The sequence below is a fragment of the Urocitellus parryii genome, chromosome 9 (genome assembly GCF_045843805.1).
Source record: "Urocitellus parryii isolate mUroPar1 chromosome 9, mUroPar1.hap1, whole genome shotgun sequence".
Lineage (NCBI taxonomy): Eukaryota > Metazoa > Chordata > Mammalia > Rodentia > Sciuridae > Urocitellus > Urocitellus parryii.
Genome location: NC_135539.1, coordinates 94,737,089 through 94,753,585, shown reverse-complemented (window position 1 = coordinate 94,753,585; position 16,497 = coordinate 94,737,089). Strand labels below are relative to the sequence as shown.

Below are 16,497 nucleotides of genomic sequence, written 5' to 3'. Positions count from 1 at the left end.
CTCATCACCTCTCACTCTCAATCTCCTTTTACCTCCTTGATAATCCCCTCCTCTTTGGTGGACTCTATTTCTTCTCTCTAAATCTTTGTCCATATAATCATTACCCAGAGTTTGTCTTCTTACTGTATATCTTCTCCCTGAGAAAACTCAACTCAGACCTATCTGCTGATGACTTCTATATCAAATCTCTCCTGGATTTTCATGTAGAGAGGCTCAGCTCAGCTACCAGCCATCTCCACATCTCCACCTGAATGTCACAAAGAAACTTCATGCTTATCAAGTCTAGAAATTAATCACTGTCTTCCCTGATATTTCCTAAACCTGTTATTCCTTTCCCCCTACATCAGTCAATGGTAAAACCTCCTCCACTGACCTAAGAGTCATTCTCTACTCCTTTCTTTCCCTCATACCCCTCATCCAATCATTGACCAAGTGAATCTCAAATCTGTAACTCTCCATTCCTAAACTAGTGCCTTAATTCAGATCCATATCCCATAGTCTCTCATGCCTTTATTATGCAATAGCATCTTTCCTCTCTCTTTTCTTTTCTTTCTGTGCTAGAGATCAAACTCAGGGCCTTGTGCATGCGAGGCAAGCATTCTACCAACTGGAGCTATATCCTCAGCCCCTGCAGCATCTTACGAGGTGTCCCTGCCTCCGGGCTTGTACCACTTCAATTCAGTCTTTTTATTTTTTGGTACTGGGAATTTAACCCAGGGGTGCTTAACCACTGAGCAACATCCCCAGCCCATTTTTTATTCTTTTTATTTAGAGACAGGGTCTTGCTAAGCTGCTTAGGGCCTTGCTAAGTTGCTGAAGCTGGCTTTGAACTCTCGATCCTCCTTCCTCAATCTCTGGAGCCACTGTGATTACAGGCCTGCACAAGTGCATGCAGCTTTCAATCAGTCTTAACATGCAGCTGCAGCCCTGTAAAATGCAAATATGGTCAGAAGCAGGAAGAATGCTTGAGTGTTAGCCTGGGTAATATAGCAAGATAGGAACGGGGGAGGAGGAAGAGAAGAAGGAAAAAGAGGAAGAAAATTAATAAAAATAAGGGGGGCGGAATCTGTTTAAAGCCTTTCAAAGGACAAAAAGTACTAATCTATAGTAGCAGAAAGTATATCTGTGCTGGATAGGATGGCACACACCTGTAATCCCAGTGACTCCAGAGCCTGAGAAAGATGATTTCAAGTTCTAAGCCAGCCTCAGGACTTAGCAAGGCTCTCAACAACTTAGAAAGATCCTTTCTCAAAATAAAAATAAATAAATAAAAAGGGCTGGGGATGTAGCTCAGTGGTGAAGTGCCCCTGGGTTCAATCCCCAGTACCAAAAGAATTAAAAAAAAAATATGTTTAAAGCATATCCATAAGAATAGGAGTGAAAGTTTGAGAACTGAATATAAGGAAGCATGAGGGAAATTTCTGGAGATGAAAAATGTTCTATATCTTGATTGTGGTATTTAGGTATGTGGGTATATATCCAATGGGTATATACATTTGTCAAAATGCATGAAACTGTACACTTAAAATTGGTGCGTTTTATTATATGTAAAATATACCTCAATAAACTTTATTTGTAAAAGGTACCCTTCTATGGCACCAATGGCCTGATGGACAAAATTCAAATTTCATATCCTAGCATATTCAATGATATGGCTCTTCTCCTTTCTACTCTTCTCACGTCCCCTAAACACCTTTTATATTAATAGTTCACTGCAGATCTACAATGGGCCTCTTCCTTGCCTGCCAGTTCAACTTGTGTCAGCCTCTGTGAGCTTATTCCCCACCCCCAAATTACCATTCTTTTGGGCTCGCTGCACTGGCCCTAAATAAATATTTACCATAGAAAGTTTTTGGTTTCACTCCTGTTATGTGTCTCCCTTCCTTCACCAGACTATGTGTGTGATGGCTGGACCTTGTCATTTCATGCTTATATCTCCGCTCCTATCACAATCTTTGTGATTGAGCGGCTGATCAATCTTTGTTAAAGGAACCTGGGCTTCATTATTGCAGTCCAACCCAGGGGGCAACCGGAGAGAGGCTGCCCCTCCACTCCTGCAGGAGGCGCTGTGGCAAACGCCATCCGTCGGCCTGCTCTTGACTTCCTTGGGCTACACGCTGGGGGCTCCGCCCCCTCCCTTGTAACATCCCTCTTGCCCATTGGACGAGCGCGGTCGGAGCTATCCAACGGAGCAAGGCGTTGGTGCGAGGAGGCACCACCATCTTTGAGCGTCTGGGACTCCTACGTTGGTCGGCTACCGCAGGTTGTAGGTAGGTAGGTGGGCCAGGCAGTGCCGCCTCCGGTCCCTTAGGCTTGCTTCTCATTCCCATTCCATCCCAGGCCACGATGCCGCAGTACCAGACCTGGGAGGAGTTTAGCCGTGCGGCCGAAAAGCTCTACCTCGCTGACCCTATGAAGGTAAATAGTGGGGCCTCTGCTTCGGGTCCCGACCCGGGATCAGGATGTCTTCCCTGCCGTCCGCTCAAGCTCAGGGGTTTCTTTAGTATTTCCAGGAGGTGGTGGGAGGGAGCCGAGATGGACCCCGCCAAATCTAATTGTACCTGCTGTCCTCTCCCTATCCCCGACTCGAGTGGCCCAGTGAGGTCCTGATCATCAGTTAGGATCGTTTCGTTCGTAACCGTCAGTACAGACGCTTCCAGTCCCTGAACTTCCTCTATGGCTTTGATTTACGTGTCTCTAAGGCCAGGGCTCCTCCCTCTGCAGCTCCGGATTCCTGTCCGTTAGGTGTCTTGGTGCCCGTTTCCCCTACCACCAACATGTAAATAAATGTTCCTCGGATATATAAAACAGGGATGTTAATTCTTTTGACAGCCCAGGCTTTCTTTAAAGAAATCTGTTTGGAAGAGATATGTCCCTGCCCAAAGGGCGTTCTTAATGTTTTGAGGGTCCGTGACCTTTTTTGAGGATGTTTGCACCCTGTTCCAGGAACACGCACTTATGCATAAATGTTTGCAAAAGGTTTCATTCCCCACCTCACCATGCCAGATTTACTTCTGTGGGAAACACAAAGGGAAGATGCAGCCTATCCCTTAAGGAGCTGGTATTTTTGGAAGGTACTATGGATAAATGTGAATATATCCTTTGGAGAAGAAAGAAAAAGAAAAGCGGTTACTCTCAAGAAACGGGGCTCAGATTTTACTGAGATTTTCATTGATCAGTAAATAATATGAACTGTGTTTTAAAGGTATATTTTGGGCTGGTAACCTGTAACTCCCACGCCACATGTTGTTTATATTGAGCATCATTTAAATGGGGCAGCAAAACGTGTTGATACTACAATTAAAAATAGTATTAGACCCATGGAAAGACCTAAATAACCAAATTACTAAAACATTTTCAGTGCCATTTTTAAACTGAATTAACAATACTTTATTAGTTTCATTTGTAAAATATTAAGGTTCTTCATAAAGTGATATAATACATAATGAAGTGAATTAGATATTTTTAAAATCAAGTACTTACTTGTGACACTAGTGAGTGCTGACTGTTCCATTTGGTGGTTTTCCTTTCCCCTGGTTACAGGGTCATTTGTTTCTTCAGTCAATCTATATACCATGAGATAGTATAAGATTTTTGTCCAAAAGCACCCACAGATTTATATATTCAAATATTTTTATATTTGAATATATAAATATTCAAATATTTTGAATCAAAATATTCAAATATTTTCAAAAAATATTTGTAAAGACAGTAAAGAATATACAGAGTCACCTCAAGAGGGGCTATATTTCAAGAATGTGGCAGTAGTTATAGGGCAAATGAAAATTAAAATAGTAATTGGAGAACATCACTGTGAACAAAAGCATTTCTAGACTAGACAAGAGGGAGAACCTTTCAGTTCTTCACCCAGCTGAATAATTTCAGTGGCCTAAAAACTCCTGCATCCTCAGGATGGCTTTCTACTGCCTTTTAACTAGTTTTTGGATGGAGAGGTTGAAAAGAGGATGATAAGAGTTTTATTGAGTGCATTCTATGTGACAGGCATCTTTCATATATGTATAGTTTAGGGCTAGAGATGTGGTTTAGTGGAGAGTGCTTGCCTGGTAAGCATGAAGCCTGGGGTTCAAAAGAAAAAACAAAAACAGCAGAATGTATAATTGGAATGTGTATGTATAATTTATTTGAACAACTGCAGCAACTGTGTTAGTTAGCTTTGAGTCATTTGTGTCCATAATACTTAACAAAAGCAATTTAGAAGAGGGAAAGTCTATTTTGGACTCATAGGTTCAGAGGTCCATGGTAGGCCGATGCCATTTCTCTGAGTGAGGCAGAAGATCATGCCAATGGTGTGGTGGAAGAGAGCTTCTTAGCTCAGGGCAACCAGGAAACAGAGAAGAGGCCAGGGACAGATATAGCCCCTAAGGTCATGCTCCCAGTGACCCACTTCCTCTAGCTGTGCCCTCCCTGCATATAGTTAGCACCTAGAAGGCCATTCAGATTATTAATCCATCAAATGGATGAGTCTACTGATGAGGTCAGAGCCCTCATGAATCATCATTGCTGCATTGCCCACAACATGAGCTTCTGGGGAAACATTCAAGATCCAAACCATAATAGCAACCCATTGAGGTGGATAAATAAACAGTCTTAGATTCCATAAATTGTTTGCCTAATATCTAAGAGATTAAGCTGAAATACAGATTTAGGCTCTGAACTCCAAGTCCATTCTGCTCTTACCAGGGATAAAGAAAACATTTTGGCCAGGTGCAGTGGCACACCCCTGTTATCCCAGTGACTTAGAATGCTGATTCAAGAGGATCACAAGTTCAAAGTCAGCCTCAGCAACTTAGGGAGACTGTCTCAAAAAATAAAAAGGGCTGGGGATATAGCTCAGTTGGTAGAGTGCTTGACTTGCATGCACAAGGTCCTGAGTTCAATCCCCAGCACCACAAAAAAAGTAAATTAAAAAAAAAGGTTTGAAGATGTGGCTCAGTGGTTAAGTGCTTCTGGGTTCAATTCCTGGGACTAAAAGAAAAAGAAAGAAAGTTTTTTTTTCAGGACTCTGAAGTCTATTTTCCAAAATCTCTGTCCTCTCATACCAGCATATTTAGGTTGATGATTGTATCTGTCATCTTTTACCACTCTCAACATAGCTCTAATTGAAAATGGTATTACTGATAGACTGTATAATAACTTCTTAGCTACTCTGTCTGCCCTTTTTAGTCTCTCCTTTACACCTTCTACACCTGTCTAAAAACCAAAAATTGAATTGTTCCCTGCTTTAAAAACTTCATTGATTAATGAATAAAGTCCCAACTCTCAGTCTCTGTCTGACCCTCTTTCCAGTCAGGCATTGTTTACCCCCATTTCCACCATCTTCAACTATAGACTCAGTGAAACTACAGAATTCATCAGATCATTATTCAGAATACTTATCCTTTCTCCAACCTTCTTTCTTAGAGGGGGGAAAAATGCATTTTTCTTTTAGTCAACTTTTTGTCACTCTGACCAAAATACCTGACAAGAACAAATTAGACAAGGAAAGGTTTATTTTGACTTGCTGATGCAGAGATCTCCGTCCATGGTTAGTTGACTCCATTGCTTTGGGCCTGAAGTGATACTGAAGAAAGGTGTGGTGAAAAAAGCTGCTTAGCTCAGGGCAGCCTGGAAGCAGAGCAGAGAGTGAGAAGCCAGGGACAAAATATAATTTCCAAGGTGTACCCCCAGTGACCTCCTTACTCCAGCCTCATCCCGCCTGCTACAGTTACCACCCAGTAATCCATTGAAATTATTAATCCAGTAAATGGACTAATTTCCTTATTAGGTGATAATTCTCATAACCTAATTATTTCACCTCTGAATGTTCCTGCATTAAGTGAGCTTTTTGGGAGGCATCTCATATCTAAACTATAACACATTTTCAAGGATAGCTCCTAAAAGAAGTGATTCTTTCCCTTCTCCCAGTGTAAATTGTTTTCTCTTTTTAGTAGTTTACCTATGTATGCCTTTATAGGCTTAATTAATTCTGTTTTATGTTTTGGTTATTTTGGTTGGTTGAATTCAAAGTTCCTAAGAGGGCAAAATCTTGACTTTTTTCCTCTCCTTTTCTGGCACGTGCGTAACACAGTGGCTCAGGTGCCCCTTAAGCTACAAAACGGAACTCTATCTTACAGAACCATATGCCCTTTAACTCTCATTTCTTCTAGTGAAACCAGTGAGTATTCTCTTAACTGAGAGTTAAAACTTTATATAGTTGTCATGCTTAGTATATTTTTAAATTTTGGTTTCTTTTGTTTTTAAATTAAATTTTTAAAAATAAGTTTAATAGTTCAGTAAATATTTCACAAACATTCTGGTTATTATTTCTCTCTACTTAAATGCGAGTGAGTTCCTTTTCCCTTATCAAGACACATCTCCAAGAGATGTAACTTTTTTTTTTTTTGCAATCCCAGAAGTACAGAGAACATAATGGGAAAAGTTGTAGGTTATAATTGTGTTATTAGCCCTTTTTAGTTTCCAGAATTGTTTTGACACTTTTTGTGCTACATTGTAAGCATTTTAAAACTATATTCCTGTTTTGGCTTGTAGATTCTTAGCAGTTTTTGAAACAGCTAGCTAAGCAAGAGTTACTGGTATTGTATTGCAAAAAAAAAAAAAAAAAAAACTGCTGATTATGCTTGCTTGCATCCATCAGTAAAAGAACAAAAAAAAAGTTCACAGAATCTGGAAGTTACTGGATATTGTCTTATTATATTCTAATATCTGAACAATATCTTGGCTACTTAACTAGAATACTGAACAACATCAGTGTAGGTTTTTGGAAAAGTTGTTGCTAAGAGACTTCTTTTTGAATCTGCCTTCTGACGGCCATGGAAGGATAGAAACTCTGTCCAGCACTGAAGCACTGTTTCCCTGAAAAATGAATTTGAGCTTTTTGTTTGTTTTTATTTTTGTGGTGGTGGGGATTAAACCCAGGGCTTCAGGCATACTAGGCAAGTGCTCTACCACTGAGCTATATCTCCAGCACTATAATTGGACTTATTAACCAGCCATTTCTGCTTATTTGTTTTCCTTTTCCTGTTATTTCTCCATGACTAGGTATGCTGGCATATATTCTCACTGGGAAAAAAAGCCAAACTATCTTATAGTCTCTCAGACATTTCCTGAGTATGAATATGTTTTGGGAGTTTTCTTTAAAGTGGTGTTGAGGATTGAACCCAATGCCTCACATGTGCAAGGCAAGCGCTCTACCACTGAGCTACAGCCCCAGCCCTCCCACCTTTTAAGTATTTAAAGTGTAGCACAAGGAATGAACTAAAATGACTTCTTTTTTTGAAACTTATAATTTCAGAAATGACAAGACTACAATAAAGATGCCTTTAGATGTTTTGGGTGTTTATTCTAAAAGGATCCTTTCAGCCTACCTGAAGACTAAATTATTTAGAGAAATGACATCTGTCTTTACTATTTCTAAATATGTGTTTTTATTTCAGGCACGTGTCGTTCTCAAATATAGGCATTCTGATGGGAGTCTGTGTATTAAAGTAACAGATGATTTAGTTGTAAGTATACATTTTTATTTGTTGCATACTTTCAGATTTTTTTGAGTTTATCACTTGAAATTATTTATATATAATTTATGCAGATTACCCATTAGGATGCTTCTTTTGCCTTTTATTCCAAAATGATGAGCCTCATTCTGGAAGCTACTTTTATAGACATGCAAGAAATAATTTTACTTGCCTCATCATTGCAGCTTGTCAGGTGTGGCTTAACAGTTGCTTTCTCTGGACCTTAAGCAAAAGAAACATAGAGACCAAAATTGAATATAGGAGAGGAAAGGTTTCATTTTTGTTTGTGAGAGAAATAAACAACGGGGCTGGGTATATAGGTCAGTGCTAGAGCACTTGCCTCACCTGCATGAGGCCCTGGGTTCAGTCCACAGCACCACAAAAAATAAAACAAGTAGTAGTAAACAATGTATTTGAACACAAGTTATAGACTTTTGTTATTGTATCTCTCTTCTTTCTTGATGTGCTCACTCTTCTTACTTCCTCACATCCCATTCCTTCTTTGGCCCTCTGTCATATGGGTTGTACCACTCATACTGCTCTTGGTGAGAGCTCATGAGCAGCATCTTTTTTTCAAACCCAGTAGTCTCATCACTTCATATTTTGTTTGATCCTTGATCATTTTGATACAAAGACTGCTCTCTCATGGAAATTATTATTTTGACACATGTGGCTAAATTTTATCTTGGTTTTCTTTGTTTCTGTCTCATTCTTTGATAATTATTTCTTTGCTGTGTCTCCATAAATATTTGTTTCCCTAGAATTCTCTCCTTTGTTGTCTTTTTCATATCATGACATCTGGAGCAATTCCTTCAGTTGAGTCCAATACTGCTTATATCTGTGTCTCCTTGCAAGTTTGCGTGTTTAGTTCCCATTTTTTTTTTTCTGATGTCCTGATTTAACTCTTAAGTATCTTTGCCTCAAATACTATTCAAAGTAAGTCCCTCCAGAGTGGAGCTTATCAGCTCTTTTCTGTCTGGCTCCTTCTCTTCTTACTTGAGTTGCATTGCCATCCACCTGGTCAGAAACCTTGGGATCATTTCCCTCATTCTCCTGTCCACTCATTGTTTATTTGAAACCTGTTTTGATCTCCTCATAAATCACACACACTTTGCTAGGCATTTGGAGTTATTGATTCAAGAGCTCCTTCCTCATTTTTCCTGTCTTTGCACTTACTCTCTTTATGTTTAGGATTTTATCTCTTGTCTGGCCTGTTAGAATAGACTTCCAACTATACCCTTTCTTCTTTTGTTCACTCTTTATTGCTGCCACATCTTTCTTTCTTTAATTTCATATTCCCCTATTCTCTGTTTTCTATGTTACTTAAGAGCTCCTTTAACATACTGTGGTTAAGCCTCTGCTTTTGAACATTTTGTTTCTTCCTTTGCAATATTGAATCCCACCCCCATTCCCAATGTGGGAAGACTGATCATCTTTCAAAACCATACTCATGAGAATTGTTTCATTTCTTTTTGATTTCTCTTGTGCTGTATCACAGTTATCTTTTTAATAGACTTATTGCTGGGCTGGGGTTGTGGCTCAGTAGTAGAGGACTTGCCTCATGTGTGTGAGGCACTGGGTTCAATTCTCAGTACCACACATAAATAAATGAATAAAATAAAGGTCCATCAACAACTAAAAAATTTTTTAAAAATAGACTTATTGCTTCAAGATAATAGAGGTAGATGAGTAATATTCTTACCTGTATTCTTACCCTTAGTCTATCTTGATCCAGAGAGTACTCAGTAAACATTTTAAAAAATAGATTAATTCTTCTAAAAAATCACTTTTGGTCATATATCATATTTGTGTCTGGGGTTCCATTATGAGGTTGCATGAAGTCAGAACTTTTAATGATTACCATGTTTCCTAAGGACCAGTTGAATCTGGTGGAGTAACTAAAAATGTGGAAAAGGAAGAAAAAATTGAGATGATTCAAGAGGTCTGAATCCTAGCTTAACCATTTAATAATAGTCTGTTTACCTGATTGTGATGTTGTGGAAAGCAAACAAAATATGTGAAAGTATCTAGCATTAGTGCTTGTGACTTGTTAGATTAAATAAATGTATTCTTGAATCTTGAGCATTCCACATTGAGAAAAAGTTTTATTGTGATTGTCCCAGAGTGGTTAAGATATACCTGCTGAAGAGAAACAGATATGCCTTGTTTTAAAAACGGGGAGGGGAAATGCAGAATAAATTTTAATACAAAGGCTTTATCTCAAGGTGATTTTTTTGTATGTGTGCCCCTCTGGTCTCAGTTTTGGCCAGAGGGATATCAAAGTCACCAAGAATAATTTGGAGGTTGCCAAGGACTTGTTTAAAAGTTTTTTCAAGTCTGACCGAGAACTCTGACATTTAGAAATAGAAAAGAAGGGCTGGGGATATAGCTCAGTTGGTAGAGTGCTTGCTTAGCATGCACAAGACCCTGGGTTCAATCCCCAGCAACATATACACACACACACACACACAAAGAAAAAGAAAAAAAAAAGAAATAGATAAGGAGAAGTGAATTTAAAAAAAAAAAAGTCTTTATCTCCAAGTAATAGCTTTTTTGCCCCTTGTAATTTAAGGATCCATGTTAAGCAATATCAGAAATAATTTATTTGGCATTTTTTTTATTCCATTTCCTAAAACTACTAAGAATTAAACCATATCTAGAAATATCCAGAAGGGATTGAAAAAAGTTTGTATACTGCCTTCACTAATTTTAAAAGCTAATAATTCCATCAGAAAACGTGGTCTTAAACTTTATTCATCATTATCACCACATAGCTTTGATATTTTTTATGATTGCATGTATGTATCATTTTTTCCCCCTAATCCCCCAAATGATTTATAGTTTTCTCTTTCTTGGGCACTGGGTATTGAACCCCAGGGTGTTTTATCATTGAGCTATATATTCCCAGTCCTTTTTATTTTGAGACAAGGGCTTTTTATTTTGAGACAAGGGTTAGCTGAGGCTAACCTCACACTTAGGATCCTTTGCTTTATAGCCTCCCAAGTTTCTGGGTTTAAGGTAGGTATGTACCACCATGTCTGCCTTAGTATGGCCTTATTACAAGGTTTCCATACAAATTTGTACAGTGTGTGGGTAATTTTTTTAATTAATTTTTTTTTTTTTTTTAGTTTTAGGTGGACACAATATCTTTATTTTTATTTTTATGTGGTGCTGAGGATTGAACCCAGTGCCTTGCGCATGCCAGATGAGCCACTTGAGCTACATCCCCAGCCCTAATTTTTTTTTTAAGTGAGTTCTTTAAAGACTACATGAATTCAGATCAGTTGGGCATGGTGGGGTTGAATTTCCAAGCTATTTAAGTTAATGACTTATTATAGGATCATTAGTTTCTGTTGTATAAAACTCATGTGGACCTCTAGGTGGGTTAAAGAAAAATGGACTTAATTACAAAATGAGAAAAGGCTGCCAGCTCAAAGTTGATATGTTTGAAGATTTTAGAACAAATGGTTTTATGACTAACTATAAGCATATCTAAGGTTTTAGGTTGGTTTAAAAATTATAATAAATACCTTCAGAAAATCAAGATTGGACAGACTTAGTTGGTTTGATTTAATTATGCACCAGCTAGAAGCAGGGAATTCTAGACTTTGAAGAAAAATATTGTTAAACCCATAATTTCACAGATAGGGAACAGGATCCTAAGATTTTTTTTGGCTTTTTTTTCCACTGTAACTCAGTTATTAGTGACTGTGTTCCAGGAGAGAATATCTAATTTAAGTCCTTGAATTCTTCTCATCAGCCCACAACAGGATTTAATACATTACTAACTGATCATTTTTTAGAAGTTTCTAGTAGATATTGAATAATTTTGAATCCTCAGAAGTGGTATTCAAAATGCCATTCCTAAAGCCAGATATGGTGGTACATTCCTGAAGTCCCGCTGACTTGGAAGGCTAAGACAGGAGGATCACTAGTTTGATGCCTGCCCAGCAATTTAGCAAGGTCTAAGCAACCTAGCAAAATTCAGTCTCAAAATAAAAAATAAAAAGGGCTGTGGAATGTTTCTCAGTAGTAAAGTGACCCTGGGTCCAATCCCCTGTACAAAAAAAAAAAAAAAAAAAAAAAAAACCATTCTTCAGGAATGTAATTGCTGGAAGCTTGTGAACTTGAGTGCAGTTTGTCCTTTGACTTTAGAGAAAATAGAGCAAAACAATAGTAGGAAGGACTCTCAGAGTTTTTCCTAATTACTGTTTTCACAGTGCCAGAATCTGGTTTTACTTAGTTAATGTATAATTTTAAAATTTCTGACAGTGTTTGGTGTATAGAACAGATCAAGCTCAAGATGTAAAGAAGATTGAGAAATTCCACAGTCAACTAATGCGACTTATGGTAGCCAAGGAATCCCGCAGTGTTGCCATGGAAACGGACTGACTGGTTTGAAATGAAGACTCTTTTTGTCATGTTCTTAGGAAGTAAATATCTTTTGAATTTGAGGAAGTGTTGACAAAAAATACTTTATGTAACTAAGTGAGCTATTCAAAAGCTGAGAGATCTTTTTTTTTTTTTGTACTTTATTTTTAATGTTTACTTTAGAGAGCTAGGAATATAAATGCTTTCTGTTAGAAAGCCATTATTTATCTTTGAAAATTAAATAAGAAATGCATCTGTCTCAGAAACTTTTTGCAGATTATTTGATGTTGGCCAAAATATACAATTATTTCTCTGGGTAAATTTATATTAGTAATTTAAAATGAAATACCAAAAAAAGCCAGTTCTTCCTTAAATTTAGTTTGTCTGTCTTTAAGAGAAAATTAAATGTAACCATTGTGCTGGATCATTATATTTCTTTTGGAACATAAAATTTGTGTTGTTAATAACCAATAAACTTATAGTAACTGGAATTAACTATACAAAATAGTATGGCTGATTATGTCCAGTAGTGTAGTCTCAGTTATATCTAAAAGTTGTTAAGAATAACATATTCTTTAAGCTTTTCCAATTTAAACTACTTTTTTTTTTTTTTTTTTTTTTTGCTAATAAGGATTGAACCCAAGGGTACTTAACCACTGAGCCACATCCCCAGTCCTCTTTTTATGTTTTATTTTGAGATAGAATCTCACTAAGTTGCTTAGAGTGTCGCTCAGTTGCTGAGACTGACTTTGAACTTGTAGTCCTCCTGCCTCAGCCTCCTGAGTCACTGGGATTATAGGCATGCACCGCTGTGCCCAATTAAACTACATAGGGGATTTATAGTATCAGTATCAGCTTGTTAAGCAGTGAATGACTGATAAAAACAACAGCAGTTATTTGAATACATGATCAGAATAATGATCACTATAATGGACTGGAACCACTGTATTACAGAATATTTGCTACATATTTCCCATGAGAAATATTTCTCAGAAGGGCTAAGGATTATATGAATTGTTAAACATTTGCATACTTCCATGATACCCCTGCCCATTTTCTTACCTAAGCTGTTAAACATATTGTCATGCTGTTATATGTTTTCTAGTAAACCAGAAATATGACATTATTTCATATTTATATTTGTAATTTGAGTTTACTATCTAAATGTAATGTTCTTATGTTGATTCCTTGGGTGAAGTGAAGGCACTATGTTAAAATACATATATTTTTGTAGTAATTTGTCATGTTGAACAACATTTTAGTTTGGAAGGTTCCATTAGCCATAAGAATTTTGGATTGTTTTAGAGGTCAGTAAATAAAAAGCATTACATAGATTTATGTTGTTTTGGTTGAAGTTTTTAACTTCTCAAAAATTATTGATTTCTTGACTAGAGTATACTGTATTCACTTAGTCTAAAGTAAGCCTCTAATGATACTGAAAGCATTTTTTGTTATTTTTCTCAGCACTTTTTTATTACATGACTTTTTAAAACTGTATGTTGATGGTTGGATTATTCTCCTGAATTAGAAAAGTAGCATCAACTAATATAGAGGTTTTTAGATTTCCAGTCTTTTCCCTCAGAATTAATGGGGCAATGATGGGGTTTGGCTTTTTTCCTTCTCATTTACAATTTTTCACTTTAACACTACTTTATAGAGACAGACCTGAAAGGGAGGGACTAGTTGCAGCTTATAGATGTTCAAGAGCAGAGGTTTAAAGTTACACTGCCCAAGTTGCAATATTGGCTCTGCTGGCTCCTAACTCTGTTCCACACAGGATACTTCTCTAAGTCTTTACTTTCTTCTTTGGAAATTGAGCTAACAACAGAACCTTCCTCATTGGTCTTTATGAGGATTAAATGGCATGATCCATTTTAAGATTTTTAGCACAGTGTCTAGAACACAGTAAAGAACAATAAACTGTACTACTATAATTATTATTAGGATGATTATTTTTGAGGAGGAGAAGAAAAAGTATAAGTAACCAGCTCTTTAAGTTTTCTCATGAGAATTTTTGCTCTTTTTGTTCTGTTTTGTTTTAGTGATGGTGGTTCAACCTAGGGCCTCACACATGCTAGGCAAGCACTCTGCCCATGATCCTTTGCCCATTTTATTTTTGTTCTGAGACAGGGTCTTGCTAAGTTGCGCAGGCTGACTTCAAATTTATGATCTTCCTGCTTCAGCCTCCTGAGTACCTAGGATTACAGGCATGTGCTGCCATATCCACATTTCTCATAAGTATTAGTTGGTAAGTACTAGTTGGGCTGGTTCCAGATAAAGATGGAGTAAGTGTGTCCTACTGTAGGTCTCCTGCTGTTAATGCATAAGCTATCTCTGGAAAGAAAATAGTAGCAGGTAGATTGGGGAAGACAAGAATTTGAAGTAATACTGACACAGTGGCAAGTCTTCCATTTCCCCCCCTCTGCTGTCCTGCAGCTTGAACTCAGCACATTGGAAACTAGCATTCAGAGAGTGCCAGGAGCTCTCTAGATCTGGCTCAAGGAGTAGAAAGGGAAATTCTAATATTCAAAGAGAGTGCAGAAACCCTTTTGTTTCATTTTCCTTTCTGTTTTTTACATCCCGTCTTCCATAAAGTCCAGTGGTAGTGACACTGTTGACTATTGGCAGTGGGAATCTACAAGAGCCAGCTCTGAGACCAAGGACCCCTTCTTCAGTATAGTTATGTTTCTGAGAGGATTAAATGGTATGATCCATTTTAAGATTTTTAGCACAGTGTCTGGAACATAGTAAAGCCAGTCCCCGTTGTTTTTCCTCTCTGTCCTCCATCCATGTGGCCTTGGACGCAAACACAGTGGCAAAAGTACACAGCCTCAGTCTTTTTGCCAAAGAACAAATAAAAGGAACCAGGAAGTATTGGGAAGATTACAGAGAGGAAGGAACTCTGCCACAGAAAATTGATCCCATTAAGTTGTTTATGAACTCTTCAGTTCACCCCGCCCCCAAAACTACTCATGGATCTTATCTCATGCAGTATACCAAAGACTTGAAGAGCTGCGCTCAAGAAGACCACCACTCAGATCCCAGGCTAGAAATTGGGAGATATTCACATGGAATAGGCCCAAATAGCCTTGCCAAAGTTTCAAAAGTTTAACTGATTCTGGAATCACAGCCCATATAAGGTAGATTGAGCTGGAACCTAGCCAGGGTGCCTTCAGAATCAAACTGAAATTCAATATTCTTTACAGGATTTAAACAAGATCCAGAGCTTAATAACATTATTCAAAATCTTGGAATATAATCCAAAATTACTCAGGACACCAGGAAATGGGAAGATCTCAACTGTTATGGGAAAAGACAACAGATGCCAGCACTGAGATGTCACAGATGTTGATATGATATGATAAAGTCATTAAAGCAGCTATTTAAAAAGTGTTCCAGCAAGGGCTGGGTTTGTAGCTTAGCAATAGAGCGCTTGTCTCGAATGAATGAGGCACTGGGTTCAATCCGCAGCACCACATAAAAATAAATAAGTAAATAAATAAATAAAAACAAAATAAAGATATTGTGTCCATCTATAATTTAAAAAATACACACACACACACACACACACACACACACACACGTGCTCCAGCAAGTAATCATGAAAATTTAAAACCAGAGGGATGGGGGGGGGTTTACATAATTTCAGCAAAGAAAAGATACAAAAAAATATCCAAGTGGAAATTTTGAAAAACACAACAACCAAAATTTAAAGCTCACTAACTGGTCTCAGAATGGAGGAAAGTCCGTGAAAAGTAAGATAAACCAGTACAACTTACCTAATCTGAAGAGAGAAAAAGATTGGGGGAAAAAATAACCATGATTTTTTTGAACAGAGCTTTGGAGACCTGTGGGACAGTAATAAAAGATCTAAAATTACACCATCAGGGTTTCAAAAAGAGGAGAAAATGTAGTGCTGAAAAAAAATTGAAGAAATATTAACTAGAAACTTTGCAAATTTTGTGAGAAACCTTTGTACTCAAGTTCCTGTCCACACCCAGATACATGATAATGAAACTGGGGAAAACTAACGTGATACAGAAAGCATCCAGATAAAATAACTTATTACCTATAGGGAATCAATGATCTGAATGACTGGATTTCTTAGCAGAAATCATGAAGGCAAAAAAGAAGTAGCACATTTCTAAAATGCTGAGAGAACTGTTGACTCGGGCTTCTTTCTATATCCGGTGAAACCAGCCTTCAGGAATAAAAATTAAATAGAGCCAAATATGGATCAAAGAAAACAGATAAGTCATTATCAGGAGACATTACCTAAAACAAATTATTACAGGGAGTTTTTCCACAGAAAAACTGGAATAAAGGAATAACAACAGAAATGGTAATTATCTGGGTTGAAAATAGATTTAGTTCTTGAGTTCTTAAAATATGTTGAGGACATTCATCCCAGCTATTCTGGTGGGGCTGAGGTAGAAGGATCACTTGAGCCCAGGAGTTCAAGGTCACCCTGGGTAACACAGGAAGACATGATCTCAAAATAAAACATAAAGGAGGTAGGCAAAGAGACTATATAATACTTTCCTCCTTTCCACTGGAAGTGGTGAAATTAATTTTAAGTAGACTGAAAACTCAA

General features: G+C 37.5%; 2 protein-coding genes across 2 annotated transcripts in view; both read left to right on the top strand.

The window, feature by feature from the left end:
- Positions 1–2,195: 2,195 nt before the first annotated feature.
- On the top strand, positions 2,196–13,230 carry Srp9 (signal recognition particle 9). Its single transcript, XM_026405755.2, has 4 exons — positions 2,196–2,270; positions 2,341–2,418; positions 7,455–7,523; positions 11,805–13,230. The coding sequence occupies exons 2-4, from the start codon at positions 2,347–2,349 to the stop codon at positions 11,922–11,924; spliced, it is 261 nt and encodes an 86-aa protein (XP_026261540.1). The 5' UTR covers positions 2,196–2,270; positions 2,341–2,346; the 3' UTR covers positions 11,925–13,230.
- Ephx1 (epoxide hydrolase 1) overlaps positions 7,475–16,497 on the top strand; it is a 63,816-nt gene continuing 54,793 nt past the window's right edge. Inside the window, exon 1 of the mRNA XM_077802988.1 lies at positions 7,475–7,523. The gene's annotated coding sequence lies outside the window, so the exon portion shown is untranslated. The remainder of the gene's footprint in view (positions 7,524–16,497) is intronic.

Coding starts and splice junctions, on each gene's coding strand:
- Srp9 (XM_026405755.2), top strand. CDS start 2,347: ATGCCGCAGTACCAGACCTGGGAGGAGTTTAGCCGTGCGGCCGAAAAG. Junction 2,419..7,454: donor ACCTCGCTGACCCTATGAAG/GTAAATAGTGGG, acceptor TTTTTATTTCAG/GCACGTGTCGTTCTCAAATA. Junction 7,524..11,804: donor AAGTAACAGATGATTTAGTT/GTAAGTATACAT, acceptor AATTTCTGACAG/TGTTTGGTGTATAGAACAGA.